General features: G+C 42.8%; 1 protein-coding gene across 5 annotated transcripts in view; it reads left to right on the top strand.

Moving 5' to 3' along the window:
• LOC134537539 (spectrin beta chain) overlaps positions 1–22,092 on the top strand; it is a 276,676-nt gene that overhangs the window by 213,068 nt on the left and 41,516 nt on the right. For all 5 annotated transcript variants that reach the window (XM_063378092.1, XM_063378088.1, XM_063378090.1 and 2 more), the window contains 11 exons: positions 1,014–1,214; positions 2,129–2,281; positions 3,541–3,831; positions 7,441–7,603; positions 8,820–9,007; positions 9,830–10,032; positions 15,117–15,345; positions 17,342–17,626; positions 18,431–18,700; positions 19,828–20,091; positions 21,053–21,337. In XM_063378092.1, coding sequence (XP_063234162.1) covers positions 1,014–1,214; positions 2,129–2,281; positions 3,541–3,831; positions 7,441–7,603; positions 8,820–9,007; positions 9,830–10,032; positions 15,117–15,345; positions 17,342–17,626; positions 18,431–18,700; positions 19,828–20,091; positions 21,053–21,337 — 2,532 coding nt within the window. The remainder of the gene's footprint in view (positions 1–1,013; positions 1,215–2,128; positions 2,282–3,540; positions 3,832–7,440; positions 7,604–8,819; positions 9,008–9,829; positions 10,033–15,116; positions 15,346–17,341; positions 17,627–18,430; positions 18,701–19,827; positions 20,092–21,052; positions 21,338–22,092) is intronic.

Raw genomic sequence — 22,092 nt, forward strand, 5'->3', positions numbered from 1 at the left:
CCTTTCCAAGTCCCGGATAAGTTTATGGATGTTTCCGAGCGATTGTAGTTTGAGAGGGTGTCTGTCCTGTCACGCTGCAGTCTCTGCTGTTACGCCCGGACTGTGAAAGCTTTAGTTTTCTTATTTACAATATAGTCATGTGCACATTAAAATAGCTTAAGCAAAGTTCTGTTTATATATATATGTGTGTGTGTGTGTGTATACATACATATATATATATATATACACACACACACAAATGATTCGACGAAAGATTTGATGAAGTTCCAAGAGGTCCAGTCGTTTATTTTGTCCGAAAGTCTAGTGAAATCAAGGCAAACGAAAATTGATTCGTTTTTTAAAAAGTGATTTTTAAAAAGTGATTTTTAATTTTGTGTTATTTTCCAAGGGTCTGTACGAGCGATTATTTTTGTGTTACTAACCAATTGTCGGAAAAATTATTTTATATAATTTGTAAGGTTGTACAACGTAATTAGAGATTTTTTAATTTTTTTTTTGTATTCAAAACTCCGCAAATATGCACCCGATATCATCAGCTTAGCGCACGTCTCCAGCAAACCAGCTGCGGTCAAAGCGACAGGAAGCGGCCGGCATGACCTTGCGTGACCCCGCCCGCCCGTCTCCATGTAAACAAACAGCTGTGCGCTTAGCCACAATGTGCGTGACGGCCTTATCACGGCCACGCAGTCTCATATTTCGTAGTCGGCAAGTGCTGATATAGCTTAAAAATGTTATTTTAGTAAGTTTTATGTATATTTCCTTTATATTTCCTTTATGTATATGTGTGTATATATATATACACACACACAGAGAACTAGGCAGTTGTGGAGGCTGGGATTATCTTTATTTCTTTCAAAAAATAATTGCAAAATAGGTATGTAAAATTATTTGTAAATGTTAGCCAGTGAAGTCAGATGTTTTGCTTGTGATAAGTCGGGGAAGTATCATTGAAGAGCTGTGTGGTCACCTGAACCCGTCACCTACGAGGACGCCGGCCCCCTGACGTTGCGCAGGTTCGCGACCTGACGAACTGGGCGGCCGGGCTGCAGGCCGCCATGATGACGGAGGAGAAGGTGCGGGACGCGGCGGGAGCCCAGACCCTCAAGGCCGAGCACGAGGCCGTCAAGGCGGAGATCGAGGCGCGGGAGGAGAGCTTCCAGGCGGTGGTCGAGATGGGGCAGGACATGATCCGCGACGACCACTACGCGGCTCAGGTGCGTGATGCTCGGGGCCGATATGCCCCTCCTGGCGCGTTTCCCTCCTCGTGTGGCGTACCGTGGGAAAACTTGTAGATAAAAACGAGAATCTACACAGTACCAAGTGTTTTCACGTTTCCTATTAATCGCAAAAGAGCTGTAATGCTAAGTATATTTTTTAATACAAAAAACATATACATGTATTGAAAAAATTTTTTAATACAAACATTAGAGAATGGTATAAAGATACAGTTAATTTTCAACTAAATAATATTTTGTTAATACAAAAAACATATACGTACATGTATTGAAAATTTTTTTTTATTACAAACATTAGAGAATGGTAAAAAGATACAGTTAATTTTCAACTAAATAATATTTTTTTAATACAAAAAACATATACATGTATTGAAAAATTTTTTAATACAAACATTAGAGAATGGTAAAAAGATACAGTTAATTTTCAACTAAATAATATTTTTTTAATACAAAAAACATATGTGTATTGAAAATTTTTCAGTACAAACATTAGAGAATGGTAAAAATGATACAGTTAATTTTCAACTAAATAATACCTGACTCCATCCATTCTTTTGAGCTTCAAAGATACATAAAGTTTTAAATATAAACATTTATAAATATATGTAAACATTTTCAGACACCCCTTTAATTTGTGTAAAAAAAGGGGTGTACTGTATATAGTGAATTTTTTTGTAATCAAGTATAGAATGAAATTATGTTTTTTTTACTCTTATTTGTTTCTCTATGAAAGAAGAAAAAAAACATTATTAATTTTTTTTTTAAATCATCAGTTAGTCTATATTACATATTATTAATTTTTTTTTAGTAGAGAGTAAAGGGTTATAAGAGCTATGTAAGGTATTGGGTATTTTCGTCGAGTGAGCCCGGTGGTTGTTGTGTCGCGTGAGCAGGAGATAGAGGAGAAGTCCGCCCAGCTGCTGGAGGAGCGGCAGAAGCTCCACGTGGCCTGGCAGCGCAAGAAGGTGCACCTGGACCAGCTGATAGACCTGCACTTCTTCCTGCGGGACGCCAAGCAGATCGACACCATCAGCAGCTCCCAGGAGGTATGTACTGTGCCGACTGCCTCTCGGCCAGGGCTCCCGCGGCACAGGAGAAATATTGATCAGGGGCGTAGCCGGGGGGGGGGTTAAGTGTTCAACCCCCCTCCCCCCCCCCCCTTAGCGCCAAAATCTTTAATTAATTTCTTACTCATCACTCAAACAAATTTCATATTAAAATTAATAATTTTTTTTTATCATTACAATATTTAAATTTAAGTACCGAAAACTGCTAAAATAGCACTATTTTACACCTTAAAATCCAAATTTTCCCGGGGGAGGACCCCCAGACCCCCCGCTTTAATACCGGGGGGGGGGGGGGGGGGGGAGATTCTTCATAACACACCCCATACACAAATCCTGGCTACGCTACTGATCTGGATAACAGGGAATTCTCGGAGTATTGTAGTTTTTTTTTTCTTTCCAAAAAAAACCTTGACAGTTCAGGGAAATGAACAATTGAACATGTAAACGTTAACTTACACGCTCGACAATATATGCCCCTGTGCACAATAGCAGATCCATAAATGCCAGAATCAAGATTTGCATTAAGGGCCTCACCACACACACGCTATGTGCGGAGCTACAGAAGAATGCATGCTATTTAAAACCTGATCAAGCTATCCAAGGGATGTCTGTTGGAAAACATTTGACACGTTGAGACCAGAATGGTGGTTCAGTTTTCAGATTATTTTTTTTTTAATGTAACTTTTGGGTGTTTCCAGAATATATATTTTAGGCGTGAATCTTCCATGAGTATGAGACATTCATCTTCATTTTGACACCATGAAATATCAGGACCCCCACTACGACTGTGCTTCAGCTCATTGCCTTGTGGTTAGAGGTGATATTGCGATGGAAGCATCAGTGAGCATCGCACTTATCGTCCCCACCTCCAACAACACGAACACACCTGTGGCGAGTTCCGGCTTTAGCAAATGTGCATGTCGGGTCTTTCGTGTTCCCATAGGCAGATTCAATCATGTATCAGACCTGCAGATTTGATCACCTTTTATAGTCAATTTTGCATGTTCTTGGGTGCAACATATGTATATCAGAGACTTTAAAAAACAGTACGCTCATCTGTATGTTTCGATACTTATTACAACTTGTTTTAAATACCGTTGTACTGCATATTCATATATATGGACGCTCTATAGTCCTGAAAAACTCTAAATCTGGCATGGGCGGGGTCCCGAACATGCCGGATCAGAGACCTTTCACTGTGTTTGATCAACATTGGCGGTGAATGTTTGTGTGGGCAGGCGGCGCTGGCGAGCCAGGACTTCGGCACGACGGTGGAGGAGGTGGACGCCCAGGTGAAGAGGCACGACGCCTTCGAGAAGCTGCTGGCCGCGCAGGAGGAGAAGACCGCGGCGCTGCAGGAGCACGGGGACAAGCTTCTGGCGCAGAGCCACTTCGAGGGCGCCACCATCGCCCGGCGCCTGGCCGAGGTCGTGCAGCGGCGCGGCAAGGTTCGCGACCTGTGCGCGGCGCGCCGGCAGAGGCTGGACGACGCCCTACTGCACGCGCAGTTCGTCAGGGACGTGGCGGAGGTGAGTGGCGCGGCGGCTCCCGTCTGTCTCCCGTCAGCGCTCCCGGTGTTTGTTCACCCGCGATACGGCGCGCATTGTTCCAAAACACCGCCAACGATCGCACCCTTCCACTCGGATTGCATTGCGACGACAAGGACACGTTCGTTACTGACATTAGGTAACAACAACCACTCGACGACAACTGACTGTAGAGGGAAAAAAAGTCGCTTCCGGGCGCCAGGTGGACCACCTGTTAAAATCGAAAAGTCCTCAATTTCGAGGCAGGCTGGCCGACGTGACGGTTTTGTTCTTTTCTTCAGGCACTGCACTATTTACACTGAACACTTAGAATAATATGAAACCCGACTGCCAGAGAAGCGGGTCAAACGAGCAAAAAAAAAATGGCTACAGTATATCAGCAAATTAATTTTTTTTTTTTCCTAATGTGTATTTACGAGTTCACTCGGCTCTTTGATTCGGCATTTTTTCTGTTCGCCACATTCTTTTGATCTTGCAGCAATTTGAGCTGCTTGCATTCTGATTTTTTTCGAGGGGGTTCAGGCGTATGTTGTCCTTGTTGTGAAGATGATACCCGAGACTTTTTTTTAGAACAGTAACTTTCGTGTGTATTTTTTTCTTGCCATTAAGCATGTTATTACAGAATTTAAAAAAAATGTAATTGTACTGCATTTTAATTTTCCTTTTTTAATTCCCATTCAAATATATATACGTATTTACTCGCATATAAATCGCCATCGCATATAGGTCGCACCCATAATTTGAGGTCTTGAATTTGGTATTTAAGATTCCCCCCATATAGGTCGCACCGGTAATTTAATGACACGAACGGCCGGCGTGCCGTGCACGAAAGAGTTAACGGGTACTGTAAAACTCCGCTACTACGATAAATTGTTGTAACAACAAGTACTCGTAATAACCGAATATAGAAAATTGAAGTCAAGTTAGATTCCTGACTTCTTAAAATGTCTTAATTGTAAACTATAACTCGAAAACAGTGCTTTGTATTGAAAAAAATGGACAGAATAAAAGGTGTAGTAAATTTAATTACGAATAAAAAAGGCCTGTTATGATTTTTTATATCTACAGCGGTTTTCGTTATGGGTTCTGATAAATACTCATGCTAAGTGAATTCACGTCATGCGAGTTCGGCTATGCTAGCCGGCTGGTTGTTATTTTCGTTCAAAACGTGGCGAAGGAACTTGTGTGGATCAGGTAGAAAACATGCAGCTATAAACGAAAGATATAAGAACAATGCTATCCTGAAATGCTGTGACATGTTTTTGGAGTAGATAATCACAGCGACAGACCGACAGGATGCGCGCCCGCCCTTGCCGTCAGCAATGTTTATTTTGACAGCTCAAGCAATTATCTTTTCCACGACCCTTCACAGCGTAAAAAATAAAATTAAAAAAAACACGTTTGAATGCAGATGGAAAAGTAACTAAGCAGTAAAATAAATATATTTACGGCCCTGCTAAATTTTTCTATTCAATAAAATTCAAGGTATTAGTGATTTTTCAGCAGAAACTGCTGTGTGACTAATAAACAAGTTGTATCATAATAACTTATAAAGTATTTATTAACGGTGAAGGACAGTTGTATAAGCCCATAAAAATATTTATTTTACCGAGAATGGACTATACAACCTGGCTTTTGCCGCACGCGGTGTGGGAGGGGAGGAGGATGCTGACAGTATCTCACGCAGAAGGTGAAATAAGGGAGGGAATGTGTTGAAATGTTAGTTGAAAAAAGGGGGGGAGGTTGTTTTTACATGGTTTGTGGCTCTGGGAGGGATGAACCTTGAAGAATTAGCAGGGGATGGAAGAGGTAAGCGTCACGTCACGTATGACGTCAAGCCGCCGCTACAGCCAGCTGGCCGGACGAGTTTCTTATGCTCTCGCAGAAGCTACCACAGTGGCTTTTCGTGCGATAGTGGACGCGCCGAGCTCGGCTAGACACTGCCGCGTGGACAGTCTAGAGGGGTGGTATCAATTTTTAGCCTTATTTTGTATGCCTGCCTGCTTACAGTACAGCTGTCGCCAAGATAAACGTGAACACATAGCGCCCAACAAAGTGTAACAGACTTGTTTTTCAGCCGAATTTACTAAAATTTTCGACTTTCTCTGCTCAAATTTTTCACGGTTTCTCAAAAAACGGTTGTATAAACGGAAATGACGCATCAGAGGGGGGTCGCATTGGCGGAATTCTACTATATTGCAAAAAAAAAAATTTTCTTCACATATAGGTTGCACTTCATTTTTTCCCCATCAAATCTGGTAAAATTGCTGCGACCTATATGCGAGTAAATACGGTATTTGTTTTCCAGTAATTTCGCAAAATCATTAATCTAGCACGGTTGTAGTCCCAAACATGTCAGATTATAGAGACTTTGCTGTTCCTACATGTTACTGCTTGTGTTTCACTTTGAATTTTTTTTTTGTTTTCTTTTATTTGTTTGTATATAAAATATATTTCTTGTGTTGAATATCTGTTCATATTGCATTCCTTTCAAGACTTAAGCAATACACAGGTCAGCAGTTACTTTTGAGTCAGACCTGACTTACTAGATTTTGAGGTAGGTTAGTTATTTATCAAGTAAACTCTTTGGCGAACTTTGTGGAACTTTTTTTCTAGCCAGGAGCCAGAGTTGCGAAGATAACAAACTAAGGACTTTGTTTGGAAATAGTGATTACCTTCAATAGAATGAAATCAATTTCAAGTGTTGATTGTGAGATTTTTACATTCTTGAAGTTAATTTAAATTTTTGTAATAAATCTATATGTTCATGGAAAAATTCATAGGCCTAATCTTCATAAAAAAAAATTCTTCCTATTTCCTAAACATAAACGTCGTTGTGGCCACTGCTCACAAGAATGTTGGGTATTACTGTTTACACCCAACGTCTTCAATTGTGTAGATGTTATTTTGAGTTTGCTGGCCCATCATCAGTGCATAATGAAAATGGAAATCAGTAGGGCTAGCCCTTGGCTACTGGAGTTTGGGGAAGGTTTTGCCAAGTGCGTGGTAGGTGTGTCGTGATGGGCTGACGCATCCACCCGGCAGGCGGCTACTAGAGCTTGGGAAAGGTTTGCCAAGTGCGTGGTAGGTGTGTCGTGATGGGCTGACGCATCCACCCGGCAGGCGGCTACTAGAGCTTGGGGAAGGTTTGCCAAGTGCGTGGTAGGTGTGTCGTGATGGGCTGACGCATCCACCCGGCAGGCGGCTACTAGAGCTTGGGGAAGGTTTGCCAAGTGCGTGGTAGGTGTGTCGTGATGGGCTGACGCATCCACCCGGCAGGCGGCTACTAGAGCTTGGGGAAGGTTTGCCAAGTGCGTGGTAGGTGTGTCGTGATGGGCTGACGCATCCACCCGGCAGGCGGCTACTAGAGCTTGGGGAAGGTTTGCCAAGTGCGTGGTAGGTGTGTCGTGATGGGCTGACGCATCCACCCGGCAGGCGGCTACTAGAGCTTGGGGAAGGTTTGCCAAGTGCGTGGTAGGTGTGTCGTGATGGGCTGACGCATCCACCCGGCAGGCGGCTACTAGAGCTTGGGGAAGGTTTGCCAAGTGCGTGGTAGGTGTGTCGTGATGGGCCGACGCCTCTGCCCGGCAGGCGGAGTCCTGGATCGGAGAGAAGCAGAAGAAGCTGGAGGCAGAAGCGAGCAAGGGCGAGGTCAGCTCCATGGAGGACAAGATCAAGAAGCTTCAGAAGCACCAGGCCTTCCAGGCGGAGCTGGCTGCTCACAAGGGCCGCATCGACCACATCAAGGACAAAGGTGTGCTTCCGATCTTTATTCTTTGCCTCAACATTACAGAAAATGGCTGGTTCAAGTTCAAATCAACAGTTTTTCAGGAGACGTGCTTTGAATAAACTTTCAGTAGCCTTCCACCTTTGCCACACACATGCATGCATCTTCATGAGCCTAGTAAAGTGTAAGCATGCAACAAGCAAGGCAAAACTACTTCATTCTTCATAACATAATTTTTTTTAATATTATCTTAAATTTTATTCTAATGTACATCAATGAAAGTAAATCAGTTAGCTGCCACCAAATTAAAAATGAGAGTACACCAGGTTATGAATATATGTATATGTTCTTTAATCCCAGTTTTTTGGCCATAATTTCAATGGTTGATTTCAGAAGTGTTTAAATATGTTTGAATTAATTTCCATTTAGATGGAAAAAGCAAGATTGATAGTTCATGACCAACCTTGGGTATTACTCACCAAGGGTGTCCCTTCCCAGGTGGTAACAAACTAAATTGAATTGAGCATACATATTAGGATGACATTCATTGCTTCGCCAAGTTGGCCTTGTCTCAAGTTCCGAGCCACATGCAACGGCAGTAAAAGGCACAACAGGCAAGCAACATTGATAGACTGCATTTCTCACAGGTACTGATATATGAACATTATCATTCATGCTTTTTAAACAAATGGGTAGTAATGGCCTCACTGTTCCCACTTGTGTATGGTATACTCAAAAATGGTTTGTAAATTCTAGTGATGGATCAAATTTATACAAATCTTGAATTTGTTTCATCTCGAATCCAAATCTATACCGCAAGAGTCAACCTTTATTTATTTATTTTTTACTTTTTAAATTTAAAAAAATATATATACTTACATTTTTGGTATTAGGAAATTTCTTCCTGTTTAAAAAATGTTCCTTTTTTTTTATTTTTTAAGTGCAGAGCATTTTCACTGGTGGCAGATATAGATATGCCTTTGATAACTTCTGTAGAGATAAACGATGTACTCCTTGTTAACTAGAAAGGTGCTCTTGTTTGATTTTCTGAATACACCTTTGTCGAATATTTTTTCTTTGGAATATTTTCCTCGCATATTAAATCATTTCGGAATTTTGACTGGCCCGTTTCAAAATAGGTAACTCAATATGTGTATTGGAATTCAGCGTACTTGGCTTCCTCGAGTGTGTTTTACCGCTTCGAATAAACGATGGGGGAGATTCTGTGTGCGCCCTGCGACAGGAGAGAAGCTGGTCGCCAAGCGCCACAAGGCGTCCCGGGAGATAAAGCTCCAGCTGGACCAGCTCCTGAACGCGTGGCGCCGCCTGCTGCAGGAGTCCAGCAACCACGGCCGCGGCCTGGAGGAGGCCCAGGACATCCTGGAGTTCAACAACCAGGTCGAGAAGATCGAAGCCTGGATCAGGGACAAGGTGCGCGGGTCCGGATCGCGGGCTCCTCGCAGCTAACCCCCTCTCGGCTCCGGAGTTCGGGCCACTCACTCCCTTGCAAATGATGACGTGCTCTATGTTCTGGCGTGCCGTGTTTCAAACATCTTCAAGGGTTGTACGCAAGGATCTCATTACAAATTGCCTGAATTTATAAAGTATAGCAAAAAACCCTTATTTAAACGTTTCAGGGGGAAACAAAGGAAAAAGGTGTAAATTGAGGAAAAACTCTAAAATTCATCTTTGAACTCAGACTCTTTCACGTTTAAAATTGGACTTTAATGCAAATAATGCAAAAAAAAAAAATGTAACGGATACCATTTTAATTTCATGAAAGTACTTTATTTTTAAAGAATGCATGTTCAACAAAGTTTTATCTTAGTATTCAATTTTGAACTCTTGACATGCCAATTACCCTTAACGTGGGGAAAATTTCATAATAAACAGTAAGTAATTTTTATTGCGACAAACATTCGATTCCCATCTCTGCCGCTTTTAATATCTTCCCCTCCTTCTTAGCAGTGGCGGATCCAGGATTTTGGTTTGGGAGAGGCTTGACCCAGCTGAGGCTAGGCTTTATCAAGGCAAACACTAAACCAATAGTGGACCCAGATGCTTTTGGAGGGGGCTTGAGCCCCTTAGCCCCCCCTCTGGATCTGCTACTGCTTCTTAGTTAGACAAAATTTTTAAGGTACTTGAGACTTTTTGCTTGAAGAGGTTGCCTGTAAATGGTTCCATTCTGGTGCTGTGTTCGGCGGAACCGGGAGGGGGCAGCGATGTGCAGTGTGCGTCTTGTGTCGTCTGCAGGAGATGATGGTCCAGGCGGGAGACACCGGGAAGGACTACGAGCACTGCCTCGCTCTGCAGCGCAAGCTCGACGACTTCGACTCGGACATGCGGGTGGACGACTCCCGCATCAAGTCCATCAACCAGCTGGCCGACAAGCTGATCCGCCAGGGACGCAGCGACACCCGCTCCGTGCAGCAGCGCCGGGACGAGCTCAACAACAAGTCAGTCCCTCTCCCCCCTTCCCGGTACCGCAGCTGTCCTCCAGCTGTCCTTCAGTTGTCCTGGTTTGCCACCAACACGTTTACCTCACTTCACGTCCGACCTCCTTCGTGAAATGAAGTTTCAGGAGCTCTAGTTGGTTGCATAGTGTTTCAGACTTGATGTAAGCTTTTTGGACATACGCCATTGCTAAGCACATGTATGTCTGTAGAAGAAAACTACAAAAAAACACAAATGATAAAAACACAAATTAAGCATCATCATTTGTGGTTTTTTTTTCGTTCTGTTAGTCCATTTTCCTTTTTTTTTCTTTTCTTATTCTTTGTTTGTTGACCATATTCCTGTTGTGGAGTATTGTGTGGTGTTTATATCCTTACAACAGCAATTTTTTGCTCAATTTGTTTTTGTCATTGGTGTTTTTTGTAGTTTTCTTCTACAGACATACATGTGCTTAGCAATGGGGTATGTCGAAAAGCTTACATCAAGTCATGCACTCCCATTGCACAAATCTTTCAAAGATAATATAGTGTTTCAGAGCCCACTTTGATCTTGAAGATTTTGTAGCCTTAATTTTTTTTTTGTGCGTAGCCTTTCCGTTAAAATCCCCATTCTTAAGTTTTTGTGACAGGTCATTAATTTTCGAGGCTGGTAAAGACCTTCAGATTATAAGTTGTGTTGTGGTAGAGGCATCGAGGCTAACAGCTTTAGTACTATACATTTTAACTATTAAAGATTTAATTACTTGTGTTATGAACAATAATTGACGGTTTGGAATTATCTAACCTTTGAATACAATTTAATGTCTAGTATTTGCAAAATTCGAGATTCGAGGATAAACATTCAAAAAGAATGTTGGAGTTTAAAAATTCAACACAAAGGATTGATGTTATCTTTAAAAGATTTGTGCAATGGGAGTGCATGACTTGATGTAAGTTTTTGGACATACGCCATTGCTAAGAACTTTTTCTGTTGAAGAAAAACTAATAAATAAAATAAATAAATAACAATAAAAATAAAACAAAAATACTCAAAAAAAGATACAAAAAACACACAAAATTAAGCAAACATTTGCTGTTGTCAACAAGGATATGAACACCACAAAATATTCCGAAACAGGAATATGGTCAGCAAACAAAGAAAAAACAAAGAAAAATGTACTAAGAGAACGAAAAAATCCCCACAAATGATGACAACACAAAAATATTGAAACCCAAAATAATTCAGCACAACAGTTGAAGCGAGACAAAAAACATGACAAAACGAAAAAACAAACAAATACAATAGTTTTACCTAAACAGCAGATAGCAGTTCCCGAAACGTCGCTTGTTTCTGTTTAGGTAAAACTATTGTATTTGTTTGTTTTTTCGTTTTGTCATGTTTTTTGTCTCGCTTCAACTGTTGTGCTGAATTATTTTGGGTTTCAATATTTTTGTGTTGTCATCATTTGTGGGGATTTTTTCGTTCTCTTAGTACATTTTTCTTTGTTTTTTCTTTGTTTGCTGACCATATTCCTGTTTCGGAATATTTTGTGGTGTTCATATCCTTGTTGACAACAGCAATTGTTTGCTTAATTTTGTGTGTTTTTTGTATCTTTTTTTGAGTATTTTTGTTTTATTTTTATTGTTATTTATTTATTTTATTTATTAGTTTTTCTTCAACAGAAAAAGTTCTTAGCAATGGCGTATGTCCAAAAACTTACATCAAGTCACAAAGGATTGAATGTTTTTAACACCATAGTTGATTTTTTTATTTTTTACACTTGAAATCTAGATTTGTATTTGAGGGGTAGATTTGTGATTCGAATTAGAGATCAGCATTAGAGAAAATAATTTGATTCATTATTTCATACAAACATTGATTCTTAGAAAGTATCTATTTGGTTTTTATAAACTAAGACTAGGGTAAATAATTGTGTTCTATTGATATGAACATAAATAAACTTTTAGTTTCAAAACTAAAATAAAAAAAAAATGCTTTTATTGTTGAATGAACTAAAAATAAAAAAATTAAATTTCAATTAAATTTTTTTGTCCAACAGCTGAATAATGCACCAAAACTCTGTATAACTAAAAGCGATTTTTTTTGGTTTTTTAAACTATAAGTTTATTTTATTATTTTTAGTCTCAAAATAAACTTTCACCAATTTTGATACAGTTGTACTTGATTGTTTACCACAGCACATTAGCGCTACAGCACTACCACAGAACTGCAGACATGAATTAATTAATAAAAATTAAGACAACAATGGTTTTAACTTGCCAGTTAAAAATTATTATGAAATTAAATAACAAACGTTTGTGGTTTTGAAAAACTAATTCAAAGGAAAAATGATTATAATTTGTGAGTTATAGATAAAATGCTCTTGACTGTCTTTCAAGTATGTGTCTACAGGCTTGAAACTTGGCAGGGATTTTCTTTATATTACATACACAATACTAAGCACGGGGTGTTCCTACAATCAGCCTCCAAGGTGGGTTACAGGAGCGTTAAAGATTTTAGGGCTTTAACACCTCCCCCAGGCACATTTTCCACCATGGCCCGACCTTTTGGTTCGGAAACACTCCAAATTGAAAAAGTGTGGATTTTTAAAATTTTCACGATTTTTGGTGTTTAACCCCCTTCCAACCTCACGGCTACACAAAAAGCATGATTATTACCCACAGCTTGAAATTAGTTTTTTTTTACCCTCTAACCCCCTCATTCATCCCTTAACACTGTCTAAGTTATCAAAATATTTTATTGTCAAAGGTTCTTTATATGTATGCAAAATTTCAAGTGGGTAAAAATTGAATGCAAAGATTGTATTACATAGTCCATTCATTTATACGTACAGGTAAAGCTGATAAAAGCTAGGTAAAAAAAAAAATTCCGATAGATGTAAATATTTTTTTTGATCTTAATCTTAATCTTTGATTCCACGTCTTGTTTCGTCTAGAGACGTACGAGACTGTAAAATCCAGATAAAAACGACACAATTAATGAAGATGCACTCGCAAACAACTCGATTGGCAGCAAGCGTGCACGACAGCACGACTTACCGCCACGACGGTTTAACGACAACTGTTGCTTCGTTGCCGGAAGCTGCAGGGCTGCCCGCCTCGGCAGGCAGCCAACCTTGAAAAACTTGGCTCTGCTGGCAAGCAGCGCGGGAAGTTCAAAATTCAAATGTTTCCAAACACTATACACTAAATTACACACATTAGCTTTGTCGCGTGGCTGGCTCTTCTCTGGCTCCTCCAGAATGGCCTTAAGCTTCAATCCTTAGTTTGCTGCCTGGGTGCGAAGGGATCGGCCTGACTGGCGCGAGTAACTTCTGGCTGGAGGTTCCTAAGAGGGTTAGGTAGGATTCTCCCCCACCTTGGGATGCCCTGAAAGTGGCTCCCAGTGTCCCTCGTCGAATGCCTACTTACGGGCTGCGGCTGGTTTGGCTCTGCGGTCTCCCAGTAGTAGGGCTGACCTGCTTGCTGGCTGGCTGGCTGGCTGGCTGGCTGGCAGGCTGGCTGGCTGGCTGGCAGGCAGGCGGCTGGCTGGCTGGCTGGCAGGCGGGCGGTTGGCTGGCTAGCAGACTGGCTGGCTGGCGGCGGGATAGGTCCCCGTGGAGCTCCCTCACCCCGAAAGGACACTCTCAGATATGCGGTACGAGATTTATTACGAGTACTCGCGGTTGGTACAGACAGCCTCCCGATACACACTAACTCGCGGACTCGGTTGTCTGTCTTCTGCCCTTGGCTGGCAGGCTCGGCTGCCAGCGAAGGCGCGGTGAGCGAGGCTCGGCTGCCAGTGGTGCCTCGAGGGCACCGACTGACTTCCTGGCCCAAAGGCCGGCCTTATATACCCCTCCTGAGGGCCAGGGCGTGACGTAGGAAGGGCCGAGGGTTCCAAGAATCACGGGCGCTTCCAGGAATTCCAGCCGGCCTACGTGACTTGGACGGACCTCGGCTTGGTGGGTGAGGGGAAGGCGGGGGGAGGCGGCTGGGCAGGCGGAGGTGGGTGAGGAGGGGGAGGATGCGCGCGCACCCGCTCGGCCTGGCGAGAGAGGGGTAGGCGAGGGGTGGCGGCCAGTAGGCGGTGCTGGGTGGGGAGGGGGAAGCTGCGCGCGCACTCGGCTGGCCTGGCGAGAGAGGGGTAGGCGAGGGGTGGCGGCCGGTAGGAGTGTGCGCGCGCACCCAGCTGGTTGGCATGGCAACCAAGGACGCAGCGTGGTTGCCCTGGCAACGGCGACGCGGTGGTGGCCGGACGGTGACTGCTGTCGCGGCCGTCAGTGGCGGCGGCGCGCACACGTGTTTAGGAAGGAAGGGGCTGACGGCTTCGTGATTATAGACGTGCGCGGCACGTCGCACGTCAGCTTTAATTAAATATTTCATATGTTATGCTACAATAACTGATTCTATCCTCTCACTTTATTTAGCATTAATTAAGTCAAAACTAGAATACTGCTCAGTAATTTGGAACAGCATCAATATGTGTGATAATATGAAAATCGAAAATTTACAGAATAAATTAATAAATATTATTAATCAAAAACATCTTCCTCTACCCAATCTGGTATCTTCTCAAGTCGAAGAGAATTACTTGACTCTATTTTCATTTAAAACTGTTATACTAACAAACTGAACTGTAAATATATACTTGACAACACCGGTTTAAGAGTACCTCCTTTTAACAGTCGTTTAACTTCCACTTTATGTACATTTAACAGAAATAATGATCTTATCTTTAGGCTAATAACCGATTTTAATAAATTTGATAAAGACTATTAATTATTTTTCTTAGTTCTTAATGACCTTGTGTGTTTTAGTTCTGTATTGTCTAAATTGTAACGTTTTAATTTTGTTTTATTTGTCTTCGTTATGCGTGTTTTGTTTTTATATGCATTATATTGTATTGTTTTTGTGTTTTTCATTTATGTTTGTTTATTATTGTAAGTGTATTTTTGTCTAGTTGTGTGCCAACCATTAAAGGCTTTGTCCTGTTAGTTGGCATGTTACAATTACATATAAGTCCAAACACGTCTCGACTCTCTATGTCTCGTCGAGTGGCGAGGTGGGGGGATTGGCGCGGGAGTTGACGGGGTTGGTTCGGGCAGGTGGCGGGCGCTCCAGGGGGCGCTGGAGGCGTACCGGGGGCTGCTGGCGGGCTCCCTGGAGGTGCACGCCTTCGACCGGGACGCGGACGACACGGCCCAGCGCGTCGCGGAGAAGGAGCTGGCGATGCGCACGGACGACGTGGGCAAGGACCTGGCGGCCGTCGAGCAGCTTCAGCGCAAGCAGGACGTGCTGGAGCGCGACATGACGGCCATCGAGGGCAAGCTGAAGGTGCGGTGCGACACCTGCCCCGTCAGCTGATGATCACAGTTGACTAGTTGTATTAACTTTGTGAGCTTGTGCGAATACTAGTGTTTGTTTGGATGCGAAGCTGTTTAAAATATTTGCAAAGTTAAATCAAATTGCAAATAATGTGTGTGTGTGCGCATGTGCGTGTGTGTGTGAGAGTGTGACATTCTCTTTTAAACAATTCAAACCAAATATTTCCTGTGGCACTAATTAAACAATTTCATTGAATTTCCTTGTTAAATATATATCTAAATGACCCTATCATATAATAAAATAAAATAAAAAATGCTTGAAATTAGTTCATCAAGTATTTATACACGCCCATTTCCTTGCTTTGAGATGGTGAAGAAGTGGCTCGTAGTTCCCAATAATAATTGCTATAGTTAGAGGTATTTTCCTGTGTTAAGTTTATCCTAATAACTAGTGGTGCACCGATGCGGATACCGATGAATTGTAATCGGCGATTATGGGTACTTACCGATTAATCGTAATCGGCGATTATCTTAACGATTACTTTGCCGATTATTTACGTCCCGGCGTAATTAAGTAGGTTTTTACCGTGTAATATTTTGTTACACATTTTAGGACGAAATACGGTAATATTTGTATATATTACAAAATTCATCTAACTGCGTCATATCATAATTACAGATATTTCGTTAAGTTTAATAAATCTCATTGCCTCAAACAATAAAAAATACATTTTTCCTACACGTTTATTTTTGTTTCGTCTTTTCTTTAGTGGCCTTGTACATTACGTATAGCCAGAGAAGTAAAATAGATGGCACGCAATCAGAATACCACAAACAGTTGCAGTGGATTCTATGACAATCGATCTTTTCGAGTCGTAGTAGCGGTTCAAAATCGTGGTCCCGATACCTTCTAGTTTTTATCACTGCGTTTTACAAACTCGTTATGGGCGTCTTTGGTAACATTATCCGTTGTTGTGTTATTTGTATGTGACGTGAAAAGTGAAAAAGTATTTATAATTTTATATATTCAGTCAACATAAATAAAATCACATGTGCTAGAATTGGTTTTTAGTCATTTTTATATAATTATAGTGAGATGGCGAGTAGGGAGAAAAAAAAGTGAAGTGTGGAAACATTTTTTTATAAACTCAAGTGAACAAAATAAAGCAGCATGTTTACATTGTTAAACGGTAATTTTTTGATGCAACCTTATGTGATAGTCGATAATAATGCTAGTCTTCCGCAACAAAAACTTACCCATTGGAAATTACAATTATTAGACTGTAGTTCAAGTTGTTTACAATAACAAATATTTAAATAGAAGTTAATTTAATTTCCCCTTTCAATGACTTAATAGTGTATTTTATATATTTTTATACTGTTATTATAACTGTATTCTCAATTTTACCTAATCTTGTTATTAAATTCACATGTGCATTTTTACACTTAAAAAAATTTCTTCATTATAATCGGTAACTGAATCGGTATCTGCCGATTATTGCTCTCATAATCGGTAATCGAATCGGTAATCGGTAAAGTCATATCGGTGCACCACTACTAATAACACTTTTTCATTTTTAAGTTTCATCTGAAATTTTCTCAAGATTAATTTCTTTTTACTATCCAATACTGGTAAGTCACAAAATTGTTCGTAATTATGGTTACTTGCGTGATCTTATAGCACAAAAAAATTTTATCAATAAAATTTATGACCCAGCACAAGATCAAAAGAGCTATTTATGAACCGGAAAATTCTAGGGTTCTGCGAATATTCGAAATATCCTAAATTCGAGCTCAAATTTGTTTTGATATTCGATTCGTCGATTCGAATCGAATTCATTTTGCAATAATTCGACTTGCAAAATTCGAACTGGAAAATCACAACTCGCGGATGTCTAGATGTCTAGAATGTCCTCAGTGAATGAGGTTGGCAAGAATATTAAATAACGGAGTCGAGACGGGAGTGTCTGTCGAACCGTGCCGCGAGGGATGTTGGTGGCTCGCAGGAGCACGACCAGGAGGCGCGGCGGCTGGTGCACAAGTACCCCGACATGGCGGCGCCCATCCGCGCCAAGCTGTCGGAGCTGCAGGAGAGCTGGCGCGGACTGCAGCAGCTGGCGCGGCAGCGGCGCGACGCCCTCACGGCCGCCCACGCCCTGCACCGCTTCCACGCGGACCTGCGCGAGATCGAGGCGTGGGTCGCCGACACCGTCAAGCGCATGGACTCCTCCGACCTGCCGGCCACCGTGGCCGAGGCGGAGGCCATGCTGCAGCTGCACCAGGAGAGGAAGGTGATGCAGTCCGCGAACTCACGAGTGAAGCCAGTTTCCTTCCGCCCCTTTTTTTGAATCAAAGGCTAGTTGTTCCCTCAGGAAAAAGTGCTGCGTGCCACCCTGTATCGTTAGCTTTTATTAGCAGTGACTAAACCCTCATAAATTTACCGTCTCTTGCTGATTTTCCCATCATAAGAATATGTATGGAAGGCATCAGAACGTCTCTGTAACTGATAGTCTGTCTGCCGGTGCCAGGGTGTCGCACATCTGTCATTACTTTACCAAAATAATACAAACTTAAAATACAGGTATAAAAACAATACTTCAATTTAATAAATACTGATAAAAGATCTTTACATAAATAGTAACCTAGCAGTAAAAAAAATAGTTAAATGGCTTTTCTAAATAATATAACAAAATATCAGAATCAAACACCAGAATATTAAAGATAAAATAAATATGAAGAACTAGGCCAACATGACCTTGAACCAGTGTAACTCAGCTGATCCTTGTGAATGGCTTAAAAGCACAAATATTTATTCCTATTTGAAGCTGGGAACGGTGGAGTCCTGCAAGCGATAATACGAATAGTTTGCCTTGTCCTACTAAATCAGTAAATTAACACTGAAACGTTCTAATTTAAAAATCAGTATGTACCTATGAATAGTAGAATTTTTTCATGTTATGTTTGATTTTTATAAATGTTTTTGAAGAAGTCGTGAAATATGTTTTATCAGGTGTATGTGGTGCTGCGAGATTGTTCCAAGTGTTTCGAAAGCCCAAGCTGGAGCGACCGCTGGAGTGACTGTGGGCTCGTGGCAGGCGGAGATCGACGGGCGCCTGGAGGCGTTCAAGGCCCTGAAGCAGTGCGGCACGAAGCTGTGCGGGGGCGGGGGCGGGGCCCAGCAGGAGGAGACGGCGGGCAGCCTGGCGCGGCTCGAGGAGCTGAGACGCACGCTGCTGGCCGCGTGGGAGGAGCGACGGCACCGCCTCGACCAGGCCCGCCAACTGCAGCTGTTCCGCGAGCAGGCGGAGCAGGCCGACGCCTGGCTGGCCACCAAGGAGGCCTTCCTCAACAACGACGACCTCGGGGTGAGCCGTTATTCTCTGTCGCGGCGTGTCCACGAGTCGGGGGAAAGACAGGGAAGTCGTCAAAAGAGTGTCGAGGAATTTACGTTAAAAACTAGAAACGTCATGGAAATCCCTTATAATCCCTTATAATTATGATCCAACGTTTTAATTTTTTTTGTGACTTACGTAATGACATTTTCTTTCAAAACCAACATGGCTGTATGTCTTAAGCGTTAAGGTCCCTGCCTATCCTGCCCACACATTCGGTATGCAGAGCTTCAGAAAAAAACTGCACGATTTTAAAACTACTTAAGGTAATCCGAGCGGGGTCTGTCTGAGAAAAGCGTTTAAGAATGTGCTGGTGGCGGACGAGTTGTTCTTTTTACTGTATTTCATTTTTGAACTGTATTTTTAGTAGAGTGAAAATGGCTAAAATGCATGTTTTTAGAACAATTTCATGGGCAAGAAATATCCGGTATAGATTCTTGAAAGCACTGAAGGGACTTGCTTTTCAGCTTTATCATAATTTCTCCACTATATAATGTTATGGTTTACGTTAAAAATTCATAGTTGCCCTACGCATGGCGAGAAGGTCCACAGCTTCGTGCTTGAAGGCAGCACCGCGCTAGAAGCACCTGCGAATGTCGCACTCATCATCCCGCCTGACTGAAACAGATATACCTATGAATAGGCGGGCGCCTTATTTCCTGGTGTTTACTTTACTGTTTTCCTCTTTTCTATGGTCCGAATACCAATGGTAGCAAGCGAGTCGAGAGACATATAAAGATGGATAGAGAAATATAGAGAGATAGAGTGACTGTGCTACTTATCATCAGAGACCGGAAAAATTCGCGGATTGAATTACCTCTTAACGACAGCCTCCACAATCCTGTGCTCACTCTAGCGAATGCCGACTGTTCATTGGCTGCTGCTGGCTTGAAGTCGTCTCGACTGGGTGGCCTACGATTCGATACTTCTGCGATTGAGGGTCTCTTACTGAGTCCAGATTAAAAGTGAACCAACGGCAGAAGCAGCACAAAGGCATGATTAGTTGAATGTTGGCGTGTCACGGAATGAACCTGCAAATTTTTTCCGGTCTCTGCTTATCGTCTGTGAGCAGCGGTACTCAGCTTGGACTTTGCCGACAGGACTCGCTGTCGACGGTGGAGGTACTGCTCCGCAAGCACGAGGCGTTCGAGAAGACGGTGGTGGCGCAGTCGGGACGCGTGGAGGAGCTGGAGCGGCTGGCCACGGAGCTGGCGGCCGACCGCCACTACGACAGCGCGGGCATCGCGCAGCGCCTCCGGGCCGTGTGCGCGCGGCGCGACCGCCTCAAGGAGAGCGTGGTGCTGCGCCGCCGCCGCCTGCACGAGTCCCGCCAGCTGCAGCAGTTCCTGCGCAACATGTACGAGGTGAGCGCGACTCTCTCTCCTCCGACCTCTCGGTCCGTGTCGGTGTGGCTGGCACGTGCCGTTCTGTGTCACACGAGGTGCGCTGAGAGACACAGTTGCCTCTCTCCTCCGGCCTCTTGGTCCGTGTCGGTGTAGCCGGCACGTGCCGTTCTGCGTTACACGAGGTGCACTGAGAGACACAGTTGCCTCTCTCCTCCGGCCTCTCGGTCCGTGTCGGTGTAGCCGGCACGTGCCATTCTGCGTTACACGAGGTGCACTGAGAGACACAGTTGCCTCTCTCCTCCGGCCTCTTGGTCCGTGTCGGTGTAGCCGGCACGTGCCATTCTGCATTACAGACAGTGCGCTGAGAGACACCATTAAACCTCTCGTCCATTGGAAAACTTCTGAAAAGATCAAGCTAGTACATGGAAGTTTGTGAATTAACTAGAATCATCCAACCAGGATAACTTAATACCAGGATATTGTGCAAAAATTTTATATTTGGCTAACAGCGGAACCCTTTTTTTGTTAAATTATCGCTAGGTACAAGGAAATTGGTTTTAAAGCACAGAAAAATATAATTATGTATGGCGAAACCTTATACATCCTTCATTACCATAACTTCCATAATTATTGTTAAAAATTCAGGTAAACACAAAATGACAAATTTGAACTGTGGAAGCATTATATCATATGGTATAGTAGAAAATTGTTTAAAAATACAGGATGCTATTTAAACAAGGGATTTTGGAAAAAGTAGTTCCACTATATTAGTAGTACCAGCCGAAGATGTGTTGCGTTTGTGTATTTTATGAGACTATTAGAGCCATGAAATGTAGTACTACATCACAATTGGACGGTGGATGTTAGTGCCGTGGTGTCATGTGCAGGTGGAGGGCTCACCGTGGTGTTGTGTGCAGGTGGATGTTAGTACCGTGGTGTCGTGTGCAGGTGGATGTTAGTACCGTGGTGTCGTGTGCAGGTGGAGGGCTGGATCCACCAGAAGCACCAGGTGGCGGTGGACGAGAGCTACCGCGACCCCTCGAACCTGCAGAGCAAGATCCAGAAGCACGTGGCCTTCGAGTCGGAGCTGGCCGCGAACCGGGGCCGCGTGGCCGCTGTCACCGCCGAGGGGGAGAAGCTGATCGGCGCGGGCCACTTCGCCGGCATGGAGATCCAGGCGCGGCTGGACGAGCTGGAGGCCGCCTGGAGGCAGCTGCAGGATGCCAGCCAGCTGAAGAAGGAGCGGCTCAACGACGCCTACCAGGTGAGTCGCGGCCGGGAGGAAACCTGATCGGCGGAGAGACCACAACGCATCGTGGTTCGAAATATATATACTGCAGTTTCGCGAGTTCAGGGCAAGAAATTGTTTGTCACGCCCGACAGAAAAATTATGAGAATCATGGGAACGAGATAGGAATCGAAAGGAGCCATCTTATTTTCAACCGTTTTTTAGGCTAGTGCAAATTTTTTTATTCTTTGTTTTATTGATTCAGTTTCATTAAAACATAGTATCTAATGGAATATATGTAGCTAATCGTGACTAGCCGCTTAAAATAGTTTATCCTGTAAAGTCGCGGGCATTTAGTGTTAAATTAATTTTTCTGAATAACTACATCTGTAATACTAATAAAACTTGTCAATAAACGTCATGTTGTGGTCTTAGAAAAATTTATTATATGTCTGATCTCCACATTAACAATTTTTTTTTACCAAATGATAAAAGAATTGTTAAGGCTTAAATACTGTTGAAACTTATTTGTCATCTATTTTAGTTTCTATCTTTCGTCATTAAAATTTTTTAGTTCTTGCAGCCAAAGCTGTGCCGATACAGATCGGCCTGCTTCCTGCTTCTCTTCACTGTGGCCGCTGGGAAAGACACCCCTCCCCTCCTTTCACCCTCCCAGGGGACCACCCACCACTTCCGTATAATACCACATTCTTTGCTTTCTGAAAAATTACCTGTGAACTACAGTCATAAAAAACACATTTTCTTCTAACTGCAACCTTGGTGTTTCAAAA

This window comes from Bacillus rossius, chromosome 12, assembly GCF_032445375.1.
Source record: "Bacillus rossius redtenbacheri isolate Brsri chromosome 12, Brsri_v3, whole genome shotgun sequence".
NCBI classification, from domain to species: Eukaryota; Metazoa; Arthropoda; class Insecta; order Phasmatodea; family Bacillidae; genus Bacillus; species Bacillus rossius.